This window comes from Ictidomys tridecemlineatus, chromosome 11 (assembly GCF_052094955.1).
Source record: "Ictidomys tridecemlineatus isolate mIctTri1 chromosome 11, mIctTri1.hap1, whole genome shotgun sequence".
Classification (NCBI taxonomy): Eukaryota; Metazoa; Chordata; class Mammalia; order Rodentia; family Sciuridae; genus Ictidomys; species Ictidomys tridecemlineatus.
Genome location: NC_135487.1, coordinates 126585259 through 126612805, shown reverse-complemented (window position 1 = coordinate 126612805; position 27547 = coordinate 126585259). Strand labels below are relative to the sequence as shown.

The following is a 27547-nucleotide window of genomic DNA, read 5'->3' as shown; positions in this document are numbered from 1 at the left end:
TATCTGAAGATGTTTTTGATGGTCGTAACTGGGGACAGAGGTGCTAATGGCATTTAGAGGGTAGAAGTCAGGAAGGCTACAAAATATCTAGTATTATACACAAACTCTCCCCCAACAAAGAACTGTTGGTCCTGAAATGTCTGTAATGCCAAGGAAACTCAGCCTCACATGAAGAAATTAACATCCCTGGGCTTCAGTTTCTGCATCTGTAAAATAGGGCTAATAATAGTGTCTACCTTGTAGACCTATCTTATGTCTTCAAAGAGATAATACATATGCGTAGTGCCTCGTAATACTACATATCCCATAAATATTTCCTACATTAATCATTATTACTGTGCCTCTGGAATACCTCCTTCCTGGTTGCATTCTTCTGCTGAACCCACCTCACCCCACTTTGGCTTGTCTCTTGACAAGTTCAATGCCTCTGATTTTTTTTTTTTTTTTTTTTTCTCAGATGAGGGTTTTTGTTTCTTGTTTTGGTATAGGGATTGAACCCAGAGGCACTTTACCACTGAGCTACCTCCCCAGCCCTTTTTATTTTTTGTATTTTGAGACAGGGCCTCAATGAATGGGTCAGGGCCAAGCTGCTCAGAGCCAGCAAGGTTGCTGAGGCTGGCCTCGAACTTGTGATCCTCCTCTCTCAGCTTCCTAAATTGCTGGGATTAGAGGCACGATCCACCATGCTGGGCTGAGGGTTTGTTTTGTGATACTGAGTGTTGAAGCCGGAGCGATGTACCACTGAGTTACAGCTCCAAACCTTTTTTTATTTGAGAGAGGATCTCACTAAGTTGCCCAGGTGGGCTTCGAATTTGGGATCCTTCTGCCTCAGCCTGGGATAATAGGCTGGGATGGCAGGCTGGATGAGGCCTTGCTGTGTTACCAGGCTGGCCTAGAACTTCCTGACTCTAAAGCAATCCTGCTGATTCAGCCTCCTGAGTAGCTGGGACCCTAGGCAAGTGGCATTCCTGCTGGCGGTATATCTCTGTTTCCACTGGTCTTCATGCTTCCCTTCTCCCTGAATCTCAAGCTCTATCAAGCAGCTAGAATCTTCTGCTCAGACACCATGCCAGCACCAGGTCTCTACCTCCGCCGCCCACTTCTCCCCTCCTATCTCTGCCCACACTTTCCAGCCTCACCTCTGGAGGCTGCCTGCTCTCCTCCAGGTCAGACTGCACTCTTAGCACTTTTCCACTTTGGCACCTCTGCACAGACTTCCTCCCGCCCTCGGGCAACAGCTCACCTCCCACGCGTCCAGCCAAAGTGGCAGAAGATAGTGCAGTGCATTCTGGACTTGAACCAGGCTGCCTGGTCCATTCTGAGCTCCGCCTGTTACTTACTGTTTGGTTTGGGGAAAGTCAGCTTTGCCTGTAAAGTAGGGAAACAACTTCCAACCCACAAGGTTGTTTTGTGGACCCCAAACTGTAAAGACTAGAAAAGTGTAAATTACTCACCGATAAAGCATTGTTCTGCTTTTTATTTTTATTCTCATAGCACTTATGTCTTTTTTTGTTTTAAGCTTTGGGGATTTTTTAAAATATCTTCATTTGTTCTACTTAGTTGTACATGACAGCAGAATGCATTTCAATTCATTGTACACAAATAGAGCACAACATTTCAATTCTCTGGTTGTACACGGTAGAGAGACTCATCATTCACACAATCATACTTATACCTAGGGTAACGATGTCCATCTCATTCCACCATCTTTCCTATCCCCATAGCCCCTCCAAGCTTCCCCTTTTCCCAGTCCAAAGTTCATCCATTCTTCCCATGCCCCCCACCATCAGAGATCAGCACCCACTAATCAGAGAAAACATTTGGCCTTTAGTTTTTGGGGATTGGCTTACTTTGTTTAGCACAATATTCTCCAACTCCATCCATTTACCTGCAAATGCCATAATTTTATTCTCTTTTAATGCTGAATAATATTCCATTGTGTATATATACCACAGTTTCTTTATCCATTCATCTGTTTATGGGCATCTTGATTGGTTCCACAGTTTAGCTATTGTGAATTCAGCTGCTATAAACATTGTGTCACTCTAGTACGCTAATTTTAAGTCCTTTGGATATAGACGGGATAGCTGGGTCAAATGGTGGTTCTATTCCAAGTTTTGTGAAGAATCTCCACACTGCTTTCCAAAGTGATTGCACCAATTTGCAGTCCTACCAGCAATGTATGAGTGTACCTTTTTCTCCACATCCTCTCCAACACCTATTATTGCTTCTATTCTTGACCGGGGTGAGATGAAATCTTAGTGTAGTTTTGATTTGCATTTCTCTAAATACTAAAGATGTTGAACACTTTTTTATACATTTGTTGATCACTTGTATTTCCTCTTCTGAGAAGTGTCTGTTTAGTTCCTTAGCCCATTTATTGATTGGGTTGTTTGTTTTTTTGGTATTAAGTTTTTTGAGTTCTTTATATATCCTGAGATTAGTGCTCTGATATATGTGTGTATACCTTTATTTCATTTTTAAATTTTTATGTGGTGCTGAGGATTGAACCCAGCGCCTCACATATGCTAGGCAAGCGCCCTACTGCTGAGCCACAACCCCAGCCCCCCCAGCCCTTATACCTTTACCTATAATTTTCTCTCTCTCTCTTTGGTATCGTCAGTTGAACGTCAAACACAGAACCACATCCCCAGTCCTTTTTCGTATTTTATTTGGCAACAGGGTCTCAATGAGCTGCTTAGGGCCTCACTAAGTTGCTGAGGCTGGCTTTGAACTCACAATCCTCCTGCCTCAGCCTCCTGAGGTGCTGGGAATGACAGGTGTGCCACCATGCATAGCTCACTTTGGTTAGTGACTATCTTTTCTCCCTTGAAATGCCAGCTCCATATGTGTAGAGATGGTTTTTAAGGTTGTTGTTGTTTTGCGGAGCTGGGGATGAAATCCAGGGCTCCACAAACACTAGGCAGGTATTCTATCACTGGACTATATCCTCCGTCCAACTTTTTTTTTTTTTTAAAGGGGGGGGGGAGAGAGAGAGAAAGAGAGAGAGAGAGAGAGAGAGAGAGAGAGAGAGAGAGAATTTTATTTATTTCTTTTGGTGGACACACATCTTTGTTTGTATGTGGTGCTGAGGATGGAACCCAGGCCGCACACGTGCAAGGCGAGTGCACTGCCGCCTGAGCCACATCCCCAGCCCCCAACTTTTTTTAATGAGATTTTGCTGTGTTCCCAGGCTGACCTTGAACTCATGATCCTCCTGCCTCAGCCTCCAAAATAGGTGGGATTGCAGATGTGCATCATTGAACCTGGCCTTAGCCCCCTACCTTTTTACTCTTCTTTTCTTTCTTTCTTTCTTTTTTTTTTTTTTTTCTTTTTGCAGTAGTAGGTATGGAACCCAGGGCCTCTCACATATTAGACAAGAACTCTACCACAGTGCCACGTCCCCAGCCACTATATTCTAATTTTACTCATTAAATGCTCCAGCTTCCAGATTTCTGGGATTCATTACCCAGTTTAGAGTCCCATGCTGTCCCCCACCCTCCCCGCCCCCGCCCCCCCCCCAGTGTTGGGTTTAAAACCAAGGCCCTGCTCTGGCTGGGCAAACACTCTACCATTGAGCTACAACCCCAACCCACTGTGCTGCTCTTTAACCACTGTACTTTTTGGCTTTGCTTCTCTCTCTGTCTCCTCTACCAGTGGGAGGCTTCCTTGAGAGCAAGAAGACCATTTTATGCCGTGGCATGGTGTGCACCCCCCAGAGCTCAATCTCCATGTGGTTGGTAGCCACTGTGCCCATATTACAGATGAGGAAGCTGAGATCCAGAGAATTCAGTTGCAGATCTAGTGTCACACATCAACTGAAAGACAGGATTGGAACCTGGTTACCACCCTGTCACAATCCCCCAACCCCAGCCCCAGGAGGCCCAGATTCTCTAGACCTGGCCTCCCCTACTCTCTCTTGCTTCCTTTGGTAGTAGTGATCCATGCCCTGGCACAAGGAGAATAGACTCGTGGCATTTGGGATGCAGAGTTAGAATAGAATATTCAAGATAAAGAGCCCCCTCTACAACCTCCACTCCTGCTCCCTCTTTGGGGCCCCTCTAAAGCTCAGATTTAGGATAGGTGCCACTTTGGTGGTGGTGGTGGTAGTTGAAATCCTTTGGAAAGAGTTCAGAGTGAAATTCAAGGTGAAAATCCTATTCCTTTCTCCTGCACCTTTTCCCCAAAGATGAGAAAGTCAGGGATAGGAAGGGTTAAGTGTGGTTTTGCTTCCTCAGCCAGGAGGGGAAGCCAGGCCAGGCGGGGAGGGGAGCTCAGTGCCAGGGTGGGGGCTGAGACAGTGGGAACAGCGCGAACCCCCGTCCCTCACGTTTCACTGGTTTGCCCTCAGCCCTCCCACCTCTTCTTCTGGTTGGGGGAAGAGAAAGGGGAGAAACAGAACAAGCCTTTTTGTTTTGCTTGGGAAGCTGAGGGTAGGTGCCACACCCTGGGAGAGAGAGCTCCTGGGAGAGGGAGCCACATCTTGGGTCCCCTGGTTCTGGGCTCTCACCACACTGCCCAGACACCCCCACCTAAGCATCACCTCTCAAGGTCCCCTCCTGAATACTTAAGTCATTGCCTTAATCCCTCAGCAATCCCTGGTCCATTTGGAGGCCTGGTCCAGAACCCAGAACTGGGGACCTGTCCAGCCCTACTTTGCTTGTGTACTGAAAAGCTCTGATACCTTGAGCTGTGGGGGTTAGCAACATAATCTAATCCCCCAGGTTCCTCCCCAGAAAACAAGCTGGGTGAGCACTGGGGTGGGACTAGAGATGGATAGGCCCTGGATCTTCGGTGCTGTCACCTCTTAGAGAGGATGCCTTGGTTGATGTGGCCAGGACCAGAATTAGAGGAGGAGAGATCAAAGGGGTCTTTGGTGAGAGCTGAGGATGGAGGCTCCAGAGCCTGGGACAGGGAACCTGGAGGTCTGAGTGGTACTGGTTTGTGAGAGGGCCTGGCATGACTCTTCTCCAGAGCTGGTTGACCTGGCCAGAGAGGAATGTGGAGATCAGTGTGGTGGTGGCCTTTGTAGCCAACAGGGCCTGTTGGTGTTTGCTGTTCCTGACCCTAACTACTCTTTTTCTAGCTGGAGCTAAGATGGAGACCCAGTATCGACTGTCCAACCTCCAGTCCTGCTCCCCCTTTCGGGCCCCGCTGGGAACCACAAAAATCTGGGACCTGGTGTCCTGGCAACGTGATGAATGCACACACAGCTCTGGTATCTGTTTTAAATTATCCATTAAAATAAGTACAGTCCTGGAAAAAAATAAGTACAGTGCTGGAGTTGGCTGGGTGGGGTCAGCAGCAGAAAGGGCCTGATGAGGGAGGCACCTACTAAGCCTCTTTTTCCAACTGCCTGGGTTCAAAGGAATTGGGCAGGAGGTGGAAGGGGACAGCTCCTGGGTCCTATTATTTGATTAATTTATTTATTTTTGGTACCAGGGGCTCTTAACCACTAAGTCACACCCCCATCCCTTCTTATGTTTTTGAGACAGTGTTTCACTTAAGCTTCTTAGGGCCCTGCTAAGTTGCTGAGGCTGACTTTGAACTCAAAACCCTCCTGCCTCAGCCTCCAGCCATGAGGCCCTGAGTCAGCTCTGGGTCCTATTCTTGGTTTTCTCTGGGAGCTGGAGACGCTGAGGTTTTTTGCTTGGGTCTTAGACCCAGTGTTTAAGGCAGATAAATAGGGACAGTCCATATGAAAAATGGGGGGCCTTAGACCTCTGTCCCAAAACTGAGGGCATAAAGCAACTGAGAGGTTCCAGAACTTCGCTGCACCCCAAGGAACCCAGGCATTTCCCTGCCCCCCACCAACCCATCTCTGGCATACTGAGATGCATCTTTGAATGGGCAGCCCACATGTGGAAGGGGGGGGTGGAGGTGACTCACTATTACTACTGGGAGACAAGGGGGAGCCAGTGGTGGAAGAGTGAGTGAGTCACTTCGACGGGCACCAGCTTCAGCCCTACCCCCACTTTCTCCTCCCTCTCTCTGCCTGGCCCCCTCCCTTGCTTTGCACCCACTTCCTCTCCTCGACACCGCTGCCCTTTGCCCACCCACTCTCGTCCCTTGGCTCTGCCCTCTACCCCTGAAGGCCTGAGGCAGTGGGGGGCAAGCTTAGAAGTGAGATCGCTGAGCAGGCAGTAACCAAGACTGCGAGCCCCAGGCAGACCGGGCGCTCTGGAGAGGGCGGAGCCCGACTCTGCCACAGCCGGGCGATTCGTGCCCCTCCTCACCATTCCCGCCCCCGCCTCTGTGGGTAGGTAGATTGCCCTTTAAGAGCGGTAGACCCGCCCCCTGTGGGGAGGACCTATTAGAGCCCCGGCCCGGGCGCCGGTGACTCAGTGTTCGCGGGAGCGCCGCATCTGCACCAGCCAACCCAGACCCGCAGGTCCGACAGCGCCCGGCCCAGATCTCACGCCTGCCAGGAGCCAGCGGAGAGCCAGCCACCCGGCGCGCTCCGCCCCTGAGCAGTCTGTGTCCTTCGTCCGAACCCCTAGCCCTTCCCGGGACCCCTGCCCTGAGGGCAGCGCTGCCACCCTGCCGGCCATGGAGACCCCGTCCCAGCGGCGCGCCACCCGCAGTGGGGCGCAGGCCAGTTCTACTCCGCTGTCGCCCACTCGTATCACCCGGCTGCAGGAGAAGGAGGACCTGCAGGAGCTCAATGACCGGCTGGCCGTCTACATCGACCGTGTGCGCTCTCTGGAGACGGAGAACGCGGGGCTGCGCCTTCGCATCACCGAGTCTGAAGAGGTGGTCAGCCGCGAGGTGTCCGGCATCAAGGCCGCCTATGAGGCCGAGCTGGGGGATGCCCGCAAGACCCTCGACTCGGTGGCCAAGGAGCGCGCCCGCCTACAGCTGGAGCTGAGCAAAGTGCGCGAGGAGTTTAAGGAGCTCAAAGCGCGGTGAGTGAAGCCAGGTGGCGGCGTGCCGGGCGCAGAGTGCAGAGGGCGGACGGACCGGCACCCTTGGCCGAGACCAGGAAGGGAGCCGGAGGGCGCTGGGCAGCTGACAACTTTGCTATATAGTCTCTTCCCTCCCCGGAACTGCCCAGCGGGCGACTGGCAATGCCAAGAGGAATTGTCAGACCGGGACAGAAAGGAAAGGGGTCTCTGGAAGAGGGTAGGAATGTAAGGAATAATGGGGGCACTGGGGCTAAGCAGGGGCCCGCGACAGGGCCGCATTCTGTTAGGGTAGGATTTGACATCCATTTGGAGCCTGAGGGAGGGGCTTAACCAGCACAGAACTGGCCTTGCCAGGTATCGGAATTCTGGGCACTTAGACCAGGTTGGAATAGGTAGGTCCTGTTAGAAGTTTCTTGGTAGTCCTGGCACTGTGCCAGTTTCACCCAGGCTTACTCTGAACACATGATTTCCACTGAGAAAGGTCCCAAGCTGGAATTTGTCCAGCGGTAATGGACCCCTTCCCCAAGCAGCACAGTGGAGGCCATTTGGCATGACCTTTTCCTGGGTTCTTTTTAGCACTGGGAAGCTCTCCTGCACTCCTAGCATGTCTGGGACCTTTCTTGGACTCTGAGGCCTACCAGAACAGCTCCAGGAGATGGGCTCCCCCGCAGCTCCCACAGCCTTTGGCCTGTCTGGCCCAGGAATGCAAAGGAGGGAGGGAGGCCAAGGGCAGAGGCTCCTGGCACAGGAAGTTGTATTATGCCCAGGTCTGGGATAACCCTCCTCTTGGCCCTGTGCCTGGCTTCTCCGAGGGTTAGGGGCTCTGTCTTTCCCTCCCTCTTCAGGGTGAACCACTTTTATTTCCCAGTCAAGTCGGAACAGTCTGCTCTGGCCCATCCTATCAGCTGCTGACGTTTTGATCTTTGCTTTATTAAACGGCTGGAATACAGTGACACTTTTGAAATCCAGCCGTTGGGATCTTCAGGCCACTCCCACTTCACCCATCCCAGCCCCACCCTACCACACCCAACTTGACTCCACCTTCTTTTCTAAAAGGGCCTTGGGGGAGCCTAGATGCTTAGGCCCTGTTCTTCCAGCCCCCAATAATTTGGGTCTCCTGGGTCCTATATGAAGATCCAGACCAAAGAGCATTGAAGGTGCTTGGACATCCCTGGGGGGCTGATGGATGGCTTTGAGTTCCACTCTTTCTCTCCTTTTGCATGATCTTCTCCAAACTCATGCCCTTCCCAGAACCCCTCTAGGTGGTGCCATGCAGATCCATCAGTCTCCTGAGGGATGGATAAAAATTGCGTGGGAAGATGGGTTTAACCTTTATTTCTGTCCAAAGGGGATATAACCTGTCTTTTCCATTAGTAACATGAACAACTTAGAACGACACATAAGGAACCCCACTGAGTTAGTGTTCTCCTCTAGTCCACTCAACTACCAACCCCTGCCTCCCGCTTTCAGATTCCTACGAAGGACATTCTTAGCAGATCTGGGGAAAACACTGATTGGGGAACAGGACTATTGGAGTCTACAGCCTCTTGTGCTCAGATAGCCACGACAGTCTGACTCCAGTCTCATGGTGCAGCTGTCCAGGCCTGGGACACCAGGCGGGTGTGTGCCCACGTGGGGTGGGGTGGGGGTGGTGTGTGTACTTGTTATATTTAGCCACCTGACTCTTTTCTCCCCCACTGATCCTAACTAGGGAGGTTGGGCTTCCGGAAATGGGAGGTGGGTTTGCACACCTGGATCTCTGGGGTGTGGGAGGTGGGGTAGAGGAAAAAGGGGACTCAGACTGGGGGTGTCTGTCCACTTATATATCTTTAGTAGGAAGAGCCAGGATTCCTATTCTTTTTTTTTTTTTTTAATCTTCTGTGCTCAGATTGATGTGGAGAAATGGCCAGAATGAAGACTTGAGGGCAGGGGTTGTCCCAACTCCTCCCACCAAAGCCTAGAAAGAAGATGTCTGGTTTAATATTTAATTAGAGCTTAGAGGTCAGGGCCAGATTTGGAATTGGAATGCTGAGCGGTTTGTAAGACCCTGTGGTGATCCTTGGCCCAGCCTCAGCACTTCAACCTCAGCACCTCAAGTACCCCCACAGGTTTGGAACCCCTTCTTGCTGCGCTGGGTTATAGGTACCAAGAAAAAAATATTTTCCCAAACACACACACACACACACTCACTCACTTTCTATTCTGGAACCCATGGTATTTGGACACCTCAGTTTGCAGAAAATGGAAAGACTGAAAGCCCCAGCAAAAGCCCACCTGGGGTCCAGGCTCAGAACTGGGCCCCACCCCAGGCCAGACAGCTGGGTGGATGACTCAGATGCTGTCCCCCTCTCCCCCTCCCTCCCACCCTGGTGACTTTACAGGAGACAGGGTGGAGACAGCAGATGTCTTAAAGGGAGGGATGGGGGCCTGAATGTCTGCATCAGTACCCCTCTGCATCCTGGTGTCCCTTTCCTGCCTCTTTCCTTAGACTCTGGTGGTGTCTGGATCCAGAACTCTGGACAGTCACTATGGACAAGCAATTAGCATGCAGAGCTGATTCTGGAGTTGTTGCCTTGGGCTGCCGACAGTGCAGGGTCTTTGACTTCTCATGAGGAACTGTTGGAGGAAGACTGAGTCAGAAATGGGGAGATCCCAGGCCCACAAAGCAGAAGCACCTCTTCCCCTCCTGAGGCCCTCGTGCTCTACAATTTCCTGGATTGCCTGCCTCTTGCGGCCCCAATGCGGACGGGCAGGGAGATGGAGGTTGAGGTACTTATGGGTTCTGATCAAGATAAGCACTGCAAAGGCCATAGAGGTGCCCATATTCCCAGAAAGGGATGATAGGTCAGGGTTTAACACAGGCTTTCTGACTTCTAGTTGAATACTCTTCCCATTAAACCTCGCTTCTCTAACTTGGGGGACAGGTTGGAGATCTGGGGAATAAGGTAAGGAATGGTGATTGAGACTCCTGCAGCATGGAGAGTCTGCCCTGAGGCCAGTGATCCCTTAATGTCTTCAGTCCTGTCAGGGCATGTGAACACTTTGTCAGTAGCCTTTGTCTCAGTCTGTACCTGGAAGGACCCAGGACCCTGCCAGGCCATAGATCATGAGTCAGTCAGAGCTCTAGGAGCCTGATGATTTCTGTTTTGAGCCTGTCTAAGGACTTGTCATGGGAATTGTCTACCTGGATGGGAAGGGCACAGCCATTAGGTTAATGGGGATGGGGGTCTTTGAGCATGAATTGCCCTTACCCTTATGTAATTGTGCCTCCTGATGTTACCTCTCCCAGCTACCCTCAGCCTTGCCCACATTCTGATTGAAAGGGCAAGAAGGTACAGTTCAAGGGCTAAAAAGTACTTAAAGGGCCCAAGGGAAATAGGAAAATCTTTTTTCTTTTGTATGGGGAATTGAACTCAGAGACATTTAACCACTGAGCCACATCCCCAGCCCTTTATTGAATTTTATTTAGAGACAGGGTCTCACTGAGTTGCTTAGAGCCTCAATAAGTTGCTGAGGCTGGCTTTGAACTCTCAATCCTCCTGCCTCAGCCTCCTGAGCCACTGGGATTACAGGTGTGTGCCACTGCACCCGGCTGAGAATCATTGCTCTTTTTTTTTTTTTTTTTTGGTACTGGGGATTGAACTCACTCAACCACTGAGCCACATCCTCAGCCCTATTTTATATTTTATTTAGAGACAGTTGCTTAGCACCTCACGTTTGCTGAGGGTGGCTATGAACCCGCAAGCCTCCTGTCTCAGCCTCCTAAATCACTGGGGTTACAGGCGTGCGTTACCACGCCCGCCAGCTGAGAATCATTTCTTAATAGGGCCTCCTAACGCCTGCCTCTCTGGGAGTTTGAGACTACATGGGATGTGCCCATTGCCCCCATTCATAATCCCTCCAGTGATTCAGAGCTCAGGATCAGGGACAGCTGGGGTGACAACTGGTAGGAGATGTCTTCACCTACCAACTGTGCTCTCTGCTCTTTTCCCCCTTGCCTCCTTCCTCCCCAGCCCCTCACCAGTTCTAGCAGCTGTGGCAGACGAAACCAAGTCTAGGGACAGTTCCTCCTGTCATCTCCTTGGCCTCCAGTAGAGGGGTGACACAAGCCAAGCTGTAATATCTTAGAGACCTCAGGATCTCCTATCCCTTAGTAAGAAGCTAGGTGGTCCACCAAAAAACGGCACATAATATAAAGCTGCAGAAACAGCCCTGGCCCTCAGTGTCCCTAGTTCTAGGATTGGCCCTACCTATAAATTGGCATGTGACCTTGAACTAATCCCTTCTCTCTGGATTTCCCTAGCTATAAAAGAGGGGATTATAGCAAAAGGTCTCCAGAGATCCCTTAGGTCCCTAAGTAGTACAGTGACCCACAAAGTGAGAAAATAGTCCTCTAAAACACCAAGCTTTTCAGCTGGGCACAGTGGCTCATGTCTGTAATCCCAGAGGCTCGGGAGGTTGAGGCAGGAAGATTGCAAGTTCAAAACCAGCCTCAGTAATGGTGAAGTGCTAAGCAACTCAGGAAGACCCTGGCTCTAAATAAAATACAAAAAAAGGCCTGAGGATGTGGCTCAGGGGTCAAGTGCTCCTGAATTCAATCCCCAGTACCAAAAAAAAAAAAAGAAAGTTATTCATAGAAAAATCAAATATAATCAATGTGAATATAATTAATAGTCAGTGCTATTCTCAGTAGAAATTTTCCCATAAGCAGTGGAATTAAAAAGACTAGTATTCTTCTCTATGTCCCAAAGAGAGTGTGTTAGAAATGGTTAACTATTGTGACATTACCCTCTTGGCGTGTTCTTTGTTTTTATTACTAGTAGGAAAGTACAATTCGTTTTCAGTGCCTCTCCTTCATGACAGTGGAAAGGGCTGTATCATGTAGCAAGACAGGGACAGTCGGCACTGGAATGACTCCCTTTGATTGACTTGTGTAGAGGCTAGAAATGAGGCCCTAGGAAGGCAGGACTGCTACCCAGAGCTGGCCAGGATTGCACAGCACAGGCCTGGAGCCCAGGGAGGTGCATGGTGACCTTGACCTGCCTACCTTCCTCCCTTCTTTCACCCAACTGGCTCCCCGATCCTGAGGCTGGGCTGTGAGGAGGTTTTGGCCCTTCCTAATGCCTTTAGAAAAGGGACCGAGTTTGGAAAGGGGGCTCTTCCCACCCTGCTGTCTAGTTGTGGGAGAGGAAGCCGGAATCCCGCCTGCCAGGAATAATTCTGGCTGCCATCCCAGGCCCAGCAGGGGAGCTGAGTCACTGTAGAGGGCAGAGTGTAGAGTGGACAGGAGACCCAAGGCTTATCCAGTCAGGCAAGAAAAGTCTGAGAGATGGCCTTGTCCTTGAGAACTAAGTTCAAATTTCAGCAAGAAGGGTAATTGTACCTGGGTGTGGTGGCGCATACCTGTAATCCCAGCAGCTCTGGAGGCTGAGGCAGGAGGATCTTGAGTTCAAAGCCAGCCTCAGAAACTTAGTGAGGACTTAAGCAACTTAATGAGAGGAGCCTGTCTCCAAATAAAATATAAAAAGGAGGAGGTGCTGGGGTTTTTGCTCGGTGGTAGAGCGCTCAACTAGCACATGCGAGGCCCTGGGTTTGATCCTCACCACCACATAAAAATAAATGAAATAAAAGTATCATGTCCAACTACAACTAAAAGAAATTTTTAAAAAATTTTATGTAAAGAGCTGGGGATGTGGTTGGTCTGGCCTCTGGGCAGTGGAGAGAAGGCTCTCTGGGGATGAGAAAGCTGGCCCTTCTTCCCTTCTTCTCTGGTGCTGCCACCCCCTGCTGGCTGGGAGAGAGCACTGCATCTTCCCAGGCTTAGTAGGAATGTGGCGGGACCAGACCATCTAGGTCCTCCCAGACTTCCTCTCCTGACGTTGGGTGGGGCTCCTACACCCAGCCAGGGCTTTCAGGGTTAATAACCAAGCACCACCAGACAGAGGGGCTAATAAGTCCCAAGAAGGAACTGCTGAGTTGATTTTTTGTGAGGATCCCGTAAGTGCCCCACCCTGGGACCAGTAGCTTCCCTTCTTCCCCACAGGGGAAAGGGAGACACAACAGGGACATTCTGACTTTCTTATGCCATCCTTCCCCTCCTCCCTGCGTCTATTTCTTTTGGTCTATCCCCAGGCCCCACCCTTGCATTTTTATGACAACATAGGAATGGCTTTTGGAGCGTTGGTCCAGGAAGATGGAAAGTGGAGTTTGACACAGAACTTTGCAGTGTTGGTTGCTGAGGAAGCCAGCCCTGCCTGTTACCCAGGACCCCAGAGCTCTGGCCTCTGGCCCCAGGCTTCTCCCCCTCTGTACAATGCCACGTTGATACACCCAGCAGCTGTGACTCAGGTCTGGCCCCCTGCCAGGCCCAGCGCCTCTGCTGGAGTTGTGTCCGAACATGTCAACAGGCCTCCTATCCCCGCTCTGAGCACTAGCGCCCCCCCAGACCCAGCTCCTCCCTCTGCCTGGAATTAAGACCGACTTTGTCTTGGGAGAGGACAACTGGGAGCCTGGCTGCTCAGGAAGGGGATCTGAGCATATTTGGCTGGTGTCACACCCAAGAGAGGCATGTGGAAACTGAGCCTTACCAGCTGTGGCTCACACGTGCCATGTGGGGGAGATTGGGGTGGTCCATACACCCATACACGGGCCCTGCCATGCATGTGTTTTCCAGGTTTAAGACATCCAGAACTTGAAAAGAAAAGGAAAGGAAAGAAAGAAAGAAAAGAAAAGAAAAGAAAAGGAACACATCCAGGGCTGGGTTGTAGCTCAGTGGTAGAGCACTTACCTAACATGTGTGAGGCACTGGTTCGATCCTCAGCACCACAGAATTAAATAAAATAAAGGTGTTATGTCCATCTACCATATATATATTTATATATATATATATATGAATGAATGAAAAGAAAGACATCCAGAATTTCACAGGTAAAGTCCGGGAGAGGCTCAAGAAGCCTCTAAGTCCCTGGAACACCTGCCCCCTCTCAGTTCCTCTTTTTAAGATCTCCTTTCCTGAGAGGACTGGCATATCTGATGCCAAGGTGGGGAAGCTGGCTGCCCACATTCTGCCCTTACCGAGAGTGGTCACTGACCCACAGACCAACCAAGAAAACAGCAGCGGTTCCCTTGGTTACCTCTGGTGGCTGCACATGGCTGAGGGTTTGTGTAATGTTTGAGGGTGGTTGGGAGTGACAGACTCACTAGGCCTCTGTCACCCTGACTGGGGTGTCTCCCAGCAATGGAGTCAAAAGTTGACATGCCTCCCAGGCTGTGTTCCTGTCTGCATAGCCTGCTCTTTTCTTTCTTTTTCATTTTTGGTGCTAGGGGTGGAGCCCACGCTAAGCAGGTACTCTACCGCTGCTGAGCTACACCCCCAGCCCCATCATGCCATTTTCTGGGCCCTGTCCCTGTCTGCTGTGAGTCTCTTCAGGTGACTCAGTGGACAGATTATTAGTATCTGACCCTACCCTCTCCAGGCCTTAGTTTCCTTATCTGTAAAAGTACAGGAATTGTTCCAGAAGGTCCCTCTAAAAGCCCTGAGCACATGAAACATTTAGTCTCAGGGCATTCAGGGGAGGTCAGAAAAATCCCCAGACCCCATAGGTAAAACAGCATGTGAAATCAGCAGGGCTGGGCTCTGCTGGGCAGAGCTGGGCTGAGGTGTGTGTGTGTGTGGGGGGGGGAATGGGTGTGGAAGAAGGGCCTGGGAGAGAGGGCAAACTACACTGAGAAGAGTTCCTGGAGCAAACTCCAATTTGGGTGGGTCAAACATATAAACTTTTCTATATTGAAGGTACATTATAATATGTCTATGTAAAAAAATTTTTAAAAATAAAAGGAATTGCCAGGCGCTGCACGGCCCAGGCCTGGGATCCCAGTTACTTGGGAGGCTGAAGCAGGAAGATTGCAAGTTCGAGGTCAGCCTCAGCAACTTAGGGAAACCCTGTCTCAAAAAAATAAAAAGGAAGAAAAAAGAAAAGAAAAGGGGCTGAGGATGTAGCTCAGTAGTAGAGCACCCCCCCCCCAAAAAAAAGAAAAAGAATTTACTGTATTGTTAATGAGAAGGGCCAAGAGAGGGGTGACGGAGACGGGCATGCAGGCTGGGAGAGGGCCACACTCGGGGAGACTGGCAGCCCAGGGCCCTCACGGCCTGCCCAGCCGCAGGGGTCGCCCTGGCCTGGGAGGCAGGAAATGCCCAGGGGCTCGGAGCCCTGGCTCGCCCCCCCACCCCCACCCCCGACAGAAGCCGCGCAGCCCGGCCATGGGGAACTCGGAGGGCAGGTGAGGCCCCGACGGTGGGCCCAGGAGCCGGGCCTGTCCCCGCCGCCTCCCTCCGGGCCTTCCCGCCCACTGACTATTTTTAGCCCCCGAGAGGGCGGCCCCGTCTGGCCGGGAGGAAGCTGGCCTCCCCCTCGGCCCAGCGCGTCGCCCCCAGCAACCGGGCCCCACAGGCCGCCGCCGGCCGCCTGCCATATCTGGCCGCGCTGGGCCGAGGAGGGCGACTGCGACTCCGTGGGCGGCTCAGCGCCTGGCCCGGTGCCGCAGCGGCTCTCTCCCCTCAGCGACTGAGAGCCCAAGAGCCCGGCCTGCAGCCGCCCCGCGGCCTGGGCCTAGCCGACCGCCCGGCCTCGGCCCGGCCTGCCGTCCCCTCCCCGCCGCCCGCCCTCGCGGCCCTGCCCCGTCCCTGCCAACCGTGGGATGAGTTAGACAGGATGCCCAGCCCGCCTTGCCCCCAGAGGCTGCTGGGCTCGGGGAAGCTGCAAGGCGGGCGTGAGAGGGAAGAGCTGGCCCTCCATGCCTGCCACCTGGCCTGCCACCAGGCCCCCTGTGAGCACTAGAGGATTTCCCGACCCCTGCCCTGGTATTGTCTGCCTGGGCATGAGTCACCTGAGGAGCCCAGGCTCCCACCCACTCCCGGCTCCCCCGACCTGCTCCACCCTTTCCTCCCTGCCTCTCCAGCCCAGGGAAGATGGCACTCAGCCTGCAGCCAGCTTGCTTTCTGCCACCCCCCAATGGACTGGGGCCTGGCAGCACCACCCCCCGGGAACTGAATATGTGCCTTTTCCCTGCCAGATCCAAAGCCCTTTTCTAGGAAGAAAATGGCATTTGGTGGTGGACAGGCAGGCCTAGGGAGGAGGGAGGGGAGGCTGGGTTGGGGGTTGGGTCCCACCCCCCAGCCAGCTCTCGGGTGTGTGCATGCGCCTCTCTGGCTGCAGAGCTCCTGAGGTCTGAGTCATGAGCTCTTGGGCGATAGTGGCTTCTTCCCCACAGATGGGATCTCCCCAAGCCTGACTAAGAAACCACAGAGGCCCTTTCTTGCTTCCCTCTCTTTGCTCTCGTGGTTTCCCCCCCATCTGCTGGGCGGGTCTGAGTTCTAATCGCCTCTCTCTCTGGTGCTAGTCAAAACCTCCAGGAGGGAAAGGGAAATGGCTCCCTTAATTTAGTTGGAAACCAATATATTAGAGCACTTGCGGAATCAGCACAGCAGCCATTTGGCGATTGCTGTGTACAGGCTGCAGGACCCTGGACCCATCTGTCTGCCTCAGTTTCTGTAACTGCAGAGCTAGAGTGTCTGTCTCACAGGGTAGCTGTGAAGATTAAATGAGGTGATACTGTAATATTTAGAGAAGTGCTTAGTACATAATAAGCTCTACATAAGTGTTTGCTATTACAATAATGCAACACATAATAATGTGTTTATCAAACACTGGCCACATACGTGAACAAGGGTGGTTCTACCACTGTCCTATAAGATTATATTGATAATCGAGTGACATTGTAGCTTAGTTTGTGTAAGTAAATTCTATGATGTTCACACAATGACAAAATTGCCTAATGATACATCTTTCAGAACATAACCCCATCATTAAGTGATGTGTGACATGACTCTATATTATTATTTTTGCTGTACTAGGATTGCTCTACCACTGAGCTACATCCAAAGCTGTTTTTATTCAATATTTTTGAGACAAAGTCTCACTAAGTTGCCCAGGCTGGCTTCAAAGTTGCAATCCTCCTGCCTCAGCCTCTCAAGTAGCTGGAATTATAGGCAGGTGCCAACCACACCTGACTGTGACTGTACACTATTACCACCACCACCATCTTTGGGAACAACAGAAGGAAGTAAAAAGGTTAGACTTAAAACACAGAAAATGAAAAAGAGGGCTGGGATTGTAGCTCAGTGGTAGAGTGTTTGCCTAGCATGTATGAGGCACTGGGTTCCATCCTCAGCACCACTTAAAAATAAATAAAGGTATTGTGTCCATCTACAACATGTATACATATATGAAAACGAACAAAGCAAAGCAACCTTGTGCCTGTTAGACTGTGAGGCCAGAGGGCAGGAACCAGGAACCATGCACCTCCATTTTCCTCAGCCAGTGTTTGCCAGGTACTTCCAAGGAAAGGGTATTTCCAAGGAGAACCCCAGGAGCTCCCCCTCTGGCATCTGAGGAGGTCTTGGAGCCAGGACTAGGGAGAGATGACTTTGAGACACGGTGTGAAAGTGTCTTGCCTCTCCCTGTTCAGGTTGGCCCTGTCCGAGGGGCATTTTGTGGTGGGGAGGGCAGTCTTCTCCATTCTCTCCAGCCTTGTGACTTGGGAAAGCAGTGAGATGGAGGAGGAGGAGTCCCAAACCAGTGGCCAAGATAGACTGGAACAGCATCCCTGAAGTAGCTTGCAGTGTTTGACACTGGGTCATCCACCTTCTTCTTCTGTCCCTTATCTGTAAAGCAGGATGCCGAGTTGAGCCAAGTCTAAGCTGGTTCTCTAAATTCTTTTTTTTTTTTTTTTTTTTTTTTGGTACTGGGGATTGAACCCAGGGGCCCTCTAGCACTGAGCTGCATCCCCAGCCCTTTTATTTTCTGAGACACAGTCTTGCTAAGTTGCCTTGAACTTGCAGTCCGCCTGCCTCAGCCTCCCGAGTCACTGCTATTACAGGAGTGTACTATCCACCAGCTGGTTCTCTAAATTCTGGGAATCTAGAGCCAGCTGCAGCCCTGGCCTTCCTGGTAGAAAGGCCTCTTCTGGGAGGCCCCTGCCAGCCTGGGAGCAGCCCCAGGAGCTCTGAGTCTAGGTCTGCTGTGTTGCTTCACTTACCAGGAGTTTTTCTTCATCCTCCCTCCTCCCCCTGCAGCTGCCTCAGCTTCGGAAAAGTTCTGAAGTCATGGAAAGTTGGGGCTGTGCTCCCAGCCAGGGGCTGGGCCGGATGGCAGCCAAAACCTGAGCTGGGTTTTGACTTTATTTTTAGCTTTTCAGGCTGAGAGGGAGGAGACATCCTCTGGTCTAGAAGGGCCTCTTTTTGCAGGAGTCAGACACTGTTGCATTGAACAGTTTGTTCTGAGGGGTGGATGGAGCAAGCACATGGGCAACTCCCCTGCCCCTCTGGGTGTCCCTCTATCTCCATCCCACCCAGTGGAGCCCAGTTAGAGGGGAGCGACTCCTTATTCGGTATCTCCCAAGTGTCTCCTCCCTTCACAGCTTCTGCAAGTCCCCTCTCTCCTGCTTCAGAGTGAATTGCTGGGTTGTGTGGAGCTTAGGGCTTTAGTGGCAGGAAAAAGTCTGTTAGCAGGGCTGTACTTCTCCTTGCTGGGTAGGTTTTTCCTGACTGCCCACGTCTGGTTTTCCTTTCTCCCATCTGCCTTGGTGGGCCTGTGCTTGAGGGAAAAATAAAAAATAAAGAAATCCTAGAAATGAAAGCAGATGCATTACATATGGCAGCTGACCAGGCTCTTGGATCGGCACATCTGGAAAGTTCTTGGGTTCCTCAGAGCCTCCAAAGAACCTAGGACCTCTGTTCTTCTACAGTTCTTTAGCAGAAGTAATGAGGGGCCCAGGAGGTGCAGGAGCAGGGTTGTTGGTTCTACCCAGAGCTTTGCCCCGTTTGAGGAACAGGATGCTCAAGGCTGGAGTGCAGATGGAACTGAAGGCCTGGGAGCCGCATGTGGGACCAGATGCCAGGGCTTGTGGGTAGATGAGTAGGGTTCAGCCTTCTCTCAGGGCTCCGGTGGAGACTGGGACCTCCCCTATTCTGTGCAGATCAGTCTTGAGAGAGGAAAGGCCCAAATTTCCCCTCATGGTCCTCATCCCAGGTCTCCTGAGCTCTAACTGGACTTTCCTTTCCCATAGTCCCATGTGTATAAAAGGGTTAGGAGAAGGGACTGACAAGGTTGGGGCTCAAACTGAGGATTAGGTACACAAGGCCCAGGGCCAGGAGCCTAGTTGTCGGGTTCTTCCTAGGGAGGGAAGCTCAGGCAGAATGGAGAGTGGGTGTTATTCAGGGAGGGGAAAGTTAAGGCCCTGTGTGGGAAGGGGCAGGAGACAAAGATGCCCTGTCTCTTTTGGAAGGAATGGGAGGAGAGGGAAAAGCATTCATATCATGGGATCTAGCTTTGCCCTTAGCCCCAGGCACGTTCCTGAGCCCTGAGTCATGGGAAGGGTGGAGAGGAAGGAAAGGGGTTTTGGGGAACCTTGTGGGAGGTAGAAGCCCAGCCCCAGAGTCTGGCAATGTAAACAAACCTAAAGTAAGGGCGCCCTCTCCTGGCAGTTAGGAGGACTGCAGAGCCAGCCCCATGGGCCGACCTCTTGGGAACCCGGCCCTTTCCACGGACCTGGATTCCTCTGAAACCCACTCTTCCCTCTTTTCTTTAGCAATACCAAGAAAGAGGGCGACTTGATGGCCGCCCAGGCCCGGCTCAAGGACCTGGAAGCTCTGCTGAACTCCAAGGAGGCTGCGCTGAGCACTGCTCTCAGTGAGAAACGCACGTTAGAGGGCGAGCTGCACGACCTCCGCGGGCAGGTGGCCAAGGTAGGAACGCTCCAGGGACCTCCTTTGACCCCCATCTGACACATGCACACTCATTCTTCCACCCTGGTCCTAGGAGGTGCCTGGTCTGTCACACAGTCCCAGAGCTGTTCACTTGTACTAGTGTCACTTTGCCCAGCCAGACCATATCTGGTCCTCCTTTGGCTGCTAGTTGGGTCAGTAAATTGAAAGTAATCCTCAAGCCAATTGCAGTGGAAGTCGCCTGTAATCCCAGCAGCTCGGCAGGCTGAGGCAGGAGGATCCCAAGTTCAAAACCAGCCTCAGCAATTTAGTGAGGCCCTAAGAAACTTACTTAGCAAGACCTTATTTCAAAATAAGAAATAAAAAGGGCTGGGGATGTGGCTCAGTGGCCCTGGGTTTGATCCCTGGTGCAAAAAAAAAAAAAAAAAAAAGAAAAGAAAAGAAAGAAAGTAATCCACAAAACATTTCCATGTAGCTTTGCAATGAACTGGCCCTGGATCCCTCCCAGTCTGGCCTTCCTGTGGCCAGCTCTTGACTATGGGACATGTTTAAAATGCTCTTCATATGTATGGTGGCCTTCACTTTCAAAACACTGCTATCCAACCTCTTCTCCAATTTTTCATGTTACAAACTAGGGACGAAATTGCAGAAGTGGCTTATTCCTAGTTCAGAGTCTCACCTGCTCAGAGCAGGGCCATCTGGACACTCTCCCTCCCAGGTCCCTCCACAGTATGCCACAAGAGACTGTAGAGACTGCAAGAAGCCGGCAGGTCAACTCAAAACCAGGGCTAGACCCTCTTCTCCATGGGATCCTCCTCCAGTCCCAGCCTCCCTCAGTCTTCCCCCGCCATGCCAACCTGAGCTTTCCAAAACGAATGTCCAGCCAGGTGGTCACCTGCTCAGACCTCTTCAGAGGCTCTTTTTGTGGCAGATGAGAGCCACTCCTTTTTTTTCCCTTTCCACTCTAGGACCCAGGTATGCTTAACCACTGAGCCACATTCCCAGCCCTTTTAATTAATTAATTAATTTAAAAATATTTTTTAGTTGTAGATGGGCACAATGTCTTATTTATTTCTATGTGGTGCTGAGGATTGAACCCAGTGCCTCACACTTGCAAGGCAAGCGCTCCACCACTGAGCTACAGCTCCAGCCCCTATTTTTTTATTTTTATGTGGACTGAGGATCGAACGCAATTCCTCACACGTGTGAGGCAAGCACTCTACCACTGAGCTACAACTCCAGCCTCTTTATTTTTTATCTTGAGACAAGGGTCTTACTAAATTTCTGAGGGCCTCACTAAGTTGATGAGGTTGACTTCGAACTTGTGATCCTCCTGCCTCAGCCTCCCAAATTGCTGGTATCACAGGTGTGCACCACCACACCTTGTCAATCTTAGCATGACACCTCCAGGGACATCCAAGACCCTCACTTTCCCCAGGCCCTTTCTCATGTATAAAGGAGGCCTGTGAAGAGCCACTGTTCAGCTTCTTTCCAGTTCTTGTGCTCTGAGACCCGTCTCTCTGAACTCTTCCCACTTCCTCTTAGCTGGAGGCAGCTCTTGGTGAGGCCAAAAAGCAACTTCAGGATGAGATGCTGCGGCGGGTGGATGCTGAGAACAGGCTGCAGACCCTCAAGGAGGAACTGGACTTCCAGAAGAACATCTACAGTGAGGTGGGGACTGTGCTTCGTAGGCCAGGGGGCTGGGCTGGGTGGTGGCAGACACCGTCCTGGGACTAGAGGGTAAGCTGTATGCAGAGCTCACTGCCTGAGTCCCCTGTATAGTGGACAGGGGTCAGGGATGGCCAGCACCAGCTCCCGAGTTAAAGTGGGTCTGACAGTGGCTTGTGGGTTAGGGCTGTGTGCGGAGCTCCAGCTTCTGGGTCTAAACTTCTAAGGGACCAGTTCTGATTTCAGTCTCTGTGTCCTTGATCCAACCTTTCTAGGAGCTTCGTGAGACCAAGCGCCGCCATGAGACCCGGTTGGTAGAGATTGATAATGGGAAACAGCGTGAATTTGAGAGCCGGCTGGCAGATGCTCTGCAGGAGCTGCGCGCCCAGCATGAGGACCAGGTGGAACAGTACAAGAAGGAGCTGGAGAAGACCTATTCTGCCAAGGTGCCTCTCTCCCTGGTGCCCTCACTGCTCCGCCCCCACAGCCCACCCCTGCCCGCCCTGGGAGATGCCTGGGAGGACAGGCAGATGGTGGCAGGGAGCTCAGGGTGGCCCAGGACCTGGGGCTTCAGCAGTGATGCTGTCCTTGGGCCCCTCCTTCCGTCCTTCCCCATCCCTGCAATCCTGACTCTGTGTGCTCCCTGCAGCTGGACAACGCCAGGCAGTCTGCTGAGAGGAACAGCAACCTGGTGGGGGCCGCCCACGAGGAGCTGCAGCAGTCACGCATCCGCATCGACAGCCTCTCAGCCCAGCTCAGCCAGCTGCAGAAGCAGGTGATGCCCCGCTCATTCCTTCTGCCAGGGACCACTGGGCTGCGCAGATGTAGGGAGAAGCCCTGAAGAACATCAGTTTCCTCATCTGTGAAATCGGGGGCAGGGGAAGCTGGGTATGGTGACAGAACAGGCCCCCAGGACCACAGACTGGGAGGCAGGGTCTGGGATTGGAGTCCCAAGGCCTGTCTGCTGTTCTGGTTCTTTCTCTTCCCTTGCCTCCACTTCTTAGAAAATTCATTTCCCATTTGAAAATGGAGCCCCTTCTTGTCCTCCCTGACTCACAGATCAGCCATGAAAATCATCTGTATTATTTGGTAGAATAACAATGGCTGTGCCATTTGTGACGGGAGGAAATGGCTCTGGCCTCAGAGCAAGAGATCGAAGTTAGATGTTGGGAAGGACTTCCTGGTCACCACATTAGAACCTGCAATGAGTTCTGAACAGGGTCCTTGGTACCTCATGACCCTCCTCTCCATACTTGAAGCCCTTGGAGGGTCACCAGATCCCTGCTTCCTCCACCCCAGCTGGCAGCCAAGGAGGCGAAGCTCCGGGACCTGGAGGACTCGCTGGCCCGGGAGCGGGACACGAGCCGGCGGCTGCTGGCAGAGAAGGAACGGGAGATGGCTGAAATGCGGGCGAGGATGCAGCAGCAGCTGGACGAGTACCAGGAGCTGCTGGACATCAAGCTGGCCCTGGACATGGAGATCCACGCCTACCGCAAGCTCCTGGAGGGCGAGGAGGAGAGGTGGGTTGGGCCGAGTCAGGCGGTGCCAGCAAGTACCTTCTGGAAGGCTTTCCGCTCGCCCTGACCTCTAGTCCTCTTCCTCGTCTCCTTTCCCTAGGCTACGCCTGTCCCCCAGCCCCACCTCGCAGCGCACCCGTGGCCGTGCCTCCTCCCACTCATCCCAGACGCAGGGTGCGGGGAGCGCCACCAAAAAGCGCAAGCTGGAGTCCACTGCTGAGAGCCGCAGCAGCTTCTCCCAGCACGCTCGCACCAGCGGACGGGTGGCTGTGGAGGAGGTGGACGAGGAGGGCAAGTTTGTGCGGCTGCGCAACAAATCCAATGAGGTAGGCTCCCTGGATTGGGTCTAAGGTAACAGCTGGGTCCCACTCTTGGCTCCTGGACTTGGTGGCTCTGAGACCTTGGGAACTTTATTTAACCGTGAAGAGAATCAGTCTCCTTATCAGTAAAATTGGGATGAAGCTGGTTATGGTGATGCACACCTGTAATCCCAGAGACTCAGGAGGCTAAGATAGGAGGATCACAAGTTTGAGGCCAGTCTCAGCAATTTAGCAAGACCCAATCTAAAAAAGATAAAAAGGGCCAGGTGCAGTGGTGCCCCTCTGTAATCCTAGTGGCTCCGGAGGCTGAGACCAGAGGATCACAAGTTCAAAGCCAGTCTCAGCAATTTAGCAAGGCCCTAAGCAACTTAGTGAGTCCCTGTCTCAAAATAAAATATAAAAAGGGCCAGGGATATGGCTCAGCGACTAAGTGCCCTGGGTTCAATTCCTGGTACCAAAAACCAACCAACCAACCAAACAGAAAAGGGTTGGGGATGTCAGAACACCCCTGGGCTCAATCTCTAATACCATTAAAAAATAAAATAGGGGAAACAGTTACCCCTAAGTCTTTGAGCTGTTGGGAAGATGAAAGAAAAAATACCAGCGTGCCTGGTACAGCTCAAGTTTCCACAGGGCACAGCTGTTATCCTTGGGGAGAAGGGCAGTGACCGGCCGGGGCAGAGGATGGAGGGAACAGCCTGTGAATGTGGGTGGTAGCAGTTCTGCCTGGACTCTTTTTTGTTTTATTTCATCTTATTTTCGAGTCGGGGTGCTCACTATGTTGCCCGTGCTGGTTTTGAAGTCCTGGGCTCTAGCCATCCTCCTGCCTCAGCCTCCCGTAGCAGGATTTCAGGCACCACCACCACGACTCACCTGCCTGGGCCCTTGAGCACCATAAACTCAAGAGCCCAGCTGAGCCTCTCCTTCCTTCCTTCCTTCCCCTCCCCTCCCCTCCCCTCCCCTCCTGGCAGGACCAGTCCATGGGCAACTGGCAGATCAAGCGCCAGAATGGAGACGAACCCTTGCTGACTTACCGCTTCCCACCAAAGTTCACTCTGAAGGCTGGGCAGGTGGTGACGGTGAGTAGTAGGGTACTTGGGACTCTGGTGTGGCCTTAGGTGGGGACGGGTTGGCCTGAGGACAGGAGTGCTAGAGTGAATTCTCTTTCCTCAGATCTGGGCTTCAGGAGCCGGAGCCACCCATAGCCCCCCTGCCGACCTGGTGTGGAAAGCGCAGAACTCCTGGGGCTGTGGGAACAGCCTGCGCACGGCTCTCATCAACTCCACTGGGGAAGTGAGTAGCTGCGGCTGGCCCCTTGCTGGAGGCGGCTTCCCTGGATAGGCCCCTAGGCGGCCCCCCAGGCGGTCAGAGTGGGAGCCAGCTGTTCCTACCCCTAGGGAACCTATTGCGGCCACATCCCAGAGCTCTCTCTGGTGTAGAACCAGTAGGCAAACAGATGAGGACACTGAGGCTCATCTGTGATTCCCCACAGGCTCACCTGCGAGCCCCAGGAGAGGGAGCTGCCTTCCTGGGCTCTTGAGCTGCCAGGGAGTCCAAGTCATCTAGCCTCTCCCAGGTCTCCCTTGCCCAAGTCCTGGAGCCAGGCTGGAGCTCGCCTGTGTTCACTGAGACCTGCCCTGGGCCTGCCTCACTGGGCATGCCCAGCACGTTGGGCAGAAGTTACCAGCAAGCGTTGTGAAGGGCAGAGCCACATCCCTCCCCAGAGGGCTCAGCAGGGTCCATCTGGGACAGAAGCTGGTTCCTTAGCTCCAGCATCACAGAGGACAGAGTGAGCAGCGGAATGGATGAAGTCCAGGCCACAGAAAGGTTCCCCGAGGTCACTGTGGGTTGATATGCTCCCTCCCTGGCCCTCACCCCTGATGCTTGGTTCTGGTCCTGTGTCCCTGTAGGAGGTGGCTATGCGCAAGCTGGTGCGCTCAGTGACCATGGTTGAGGACGATGAGGATGAGGATGGAGATGACCTGCTCCATCACCACCACGTGAGTGGCAGCCGCCGCTGAGGCCCCACCCACACTGGGCCACCCAGCCAGGCCTGGGGCAGCCTCTCCCTGCCTCCCTTGCCAAAGTCTTTTCATTAAAGAATGTTTTTGGAACTTCACTTGCTGCCCTGGCTTTTCTTCTCTCTCCTCCCTCTACTTGAACAGGGAGCCCAGGTGTCTGGGCGCCCTACTCTGGTAAGGAAGGGAGCGGGAACTTTCTGATGCCATGGAGTCTTCCCACGGGAGCAGTGGACAGGGGTCTGGATGTGTCTGCTGGGAAGGGGACAGGAGGACAGCGGTGGGGCACCCAGCCCCGCCTCTCTCCCCCACTCCTGCTGCATGCCTCTCCTCTCCTCCCTTCCCAGCCCTGCTGCATGCGTGTCCTCTCATTCCCCTCAATTCTCTGCAGAAATGTTTCCTCCTATTCTCGTCCCTCCCGTATTAGATTTTGCATGTCTGCCGCCCCCGAGCTTGCTTTCCCCTCACCCTTTCCTTTTGATTTTAAGAGATTTAGAGGAGTCCAAACCATCTCTCTCTCTGTCCCCAGGTCTTTCTGACCCTCCTGCCCTTTCACATCCCTCTTCCCAGTCCCTGACCTCCCAAGTCCCTGTGGCCTTCGGCTCCCTGGGCACAGAACCCACCTTCCTGCCTGGTGACTGGGACCTTGTAGGAGCCCGGAGCCTGGGTGCTGGGCCCTAGCAGCCAGTCCCAGACTCGCCGTCCCGCCTGAGCCTTGTCTCCCTCCTCAGGGCTCCCACTGCAGCAGCTCGGGGGACCCCGCCGAGTACAACCTGCGCTCCCGTACTGTGCTGTGCGGGACGTGCGGGCAGCCGGCCGACAAGGCATCTGCCAGCGGCTCGGGAGCCCAGGTGGGCGGATCCATCTCCTCTGGCTCTTCCGCCTCCAGTGTCACAGTCACTCGCAGCTACCGCAGTGTGGGGGGCAGTGGGGGTGGCAGCTTCGGGGACAGCCTGGTCACCCGCTCCTACCTCCTGGGCAACTCCAGCCCCCGGACCCAGGTGAGTCATCCCTTCGCCTCCAGTTCCCCATAGGCAGGACCCTGGCCACTGAGGGTTAGGACAAGCGGAATCTCTGGCGGGTGGACAGCCTTCTCTCCCGCAGCCCGGGGGAGCGGGAGCCTCCGCCCTGCAGCCCAAGTCCTAGACGCCCCCTTCCTGCATCCTGCCCCTCCTGTCTGAGCCCCAGACGCGAGGGCAGGGGCAGGGCTAGAGTGTGAGGTTTGGGGGAGGCCACACCTGGGAAGGGCGTGTCCGGCCGCCGCGCTCACACCTGTCTACTCTCTTTCCTCTTAGAGCGCCCAGAACTGCAGCATCATGTAATCTGGGACCCACCAGGCAGGGGTGGGGGCCGAGGCCACCTGCTTCCTCCTCACCTTATGCCCACCCCCTGCCCTGCACCTCATGGGAGCAGGCTTGAAGCCAAAGAAAAATACCCCCTTTGGTATTTTTTCTTCTGTATTTTGTTGTTTTGTTTTTCTAAGAGAAGTTATTTTCTACAGTGGTTTTATACTGAAGGAAAAACAAGCAAAAAAAAAAATGCCTCTATCTCAATCCTAATTTCTCCTCCATCCTTTCCCTGCTTCCAGGAAACTCTGTATCTGCCTTAAAACCAAAGAGGGCTTCCTCTAGGAGCCAAGGGAAAGGGGTGCTTTCACAGAACCCAGTTTCTGCTTTGCTGCCCTGGCTGCTGCCCCCGCCCCGGGGACCCCATGACATGGTGCCTGAGAGGCAGGCGTGGAGTCTTCTCCACCCGTCAGCCTCCTCTGGACAGCTGTCCCACTGCCAGGCCAGCTTCAGAGAAAGAGAGAGAGAGAAAGGACAGCTGAGCCCGGCCTCCCCTGGTTCCACTACACTTGGCTGAGGCTCCTTCGCCTGCCCCGTCCCCCAGTCCCCACCCCTGTCCCCAACCCCGGGGTGAACTGATTCTCCCAGGTACCAGCTGTGCTTGCTTTTTCTGTATTTTATTTAGACAAGAGATGGGAATGAGGTGGAAGGTAGAAGAAGAGGGAAGGAAGGTTAGTTTGAGACTAACTTCTCCCAGCTTAAGAGCCTTGGCTAAGAGCTTAAGGCTCTGTCCAGCCACTGGAGGTCAAGGTCAAGTGGGGTGCAGGGAGGAGACAGAGGGAGCCTACAGGAAAGGGTGAGAGCCTGCTAGGGCCCACCACAGAGGAGGACGGTGAGGGGTAGAGGGTGGTTGGCAGTAGTTATTGGCAAACACTAAGAGCCTCTTGCCTCCCCATTGCCCATCTGCATCCCTTCTCTCCTCCCCAAATCAATACACTATTTGTTTCTACCCCTGGCTCTCGTGTGGTCTTTGTTGGTAGGCGTCATCG

The 27547-nt window shown here is 52.9% G+C and overlaps 1 protein-coding gene across 1 annotated transcript; it reads left to right on the top strand.

Moving 5' to 3' along the window:
* Positions 1-6323: 6323 nt before the first annotated feature.
* Positions 6324-27507, top strand: Lmna (lamin A/C). The gene is made up of 12 exons (XM_005331374.4): positions 6324-6905; positions 19554-19710; positions 21235-21360; positions 21633-21803; positions 22007-22132; positions 22657-22877; positions 22975-23200; positions 24166-24273; positions 24368-24487; positions 25105-25194; positions 25944-26213; positions 26508-27507. Exons 1-12 carry the CDS (start codon positions 6550-6552, stop codon positions 26532-26534), a joined length of 1998 nt encoding a protein of 665 aa, XP_005331431.1. The 5' UTR covers positions 6324-6549; the 3' UTR covers positions 26535-27507.
* Positions 27508-27547: the final 40 nt, after the last annotated feature.

What these genes read in the sequence shown, in the direction of transcription:
- Lmna (XM_005331374.4), top strand. Translation starts at nt 6,550, where the DNA reads ATGGAGACCCCGTCCCAGCGGCGCGCCACCCGCAGTGGGGCGCAGGCC. An exon ending in TTTAAGGAGCTCAAAGCGCG is followed by an intron (nt 6,906 to 19,553) that starts GTGAGTGAAGCC and finishes TCTTTTCTTTAG; the next exon opens with CAATACCAAGAAAGAGGGCG. An exon ending in AGAAGAACATCTACAGTGAG is followed by an intron (nt 21,361 to 21,632) that starts GTGGGGACTGTG and finishes CAACCTTTCTAG; the next exon opens with GAGCTTCGTGAGACCAAGCG.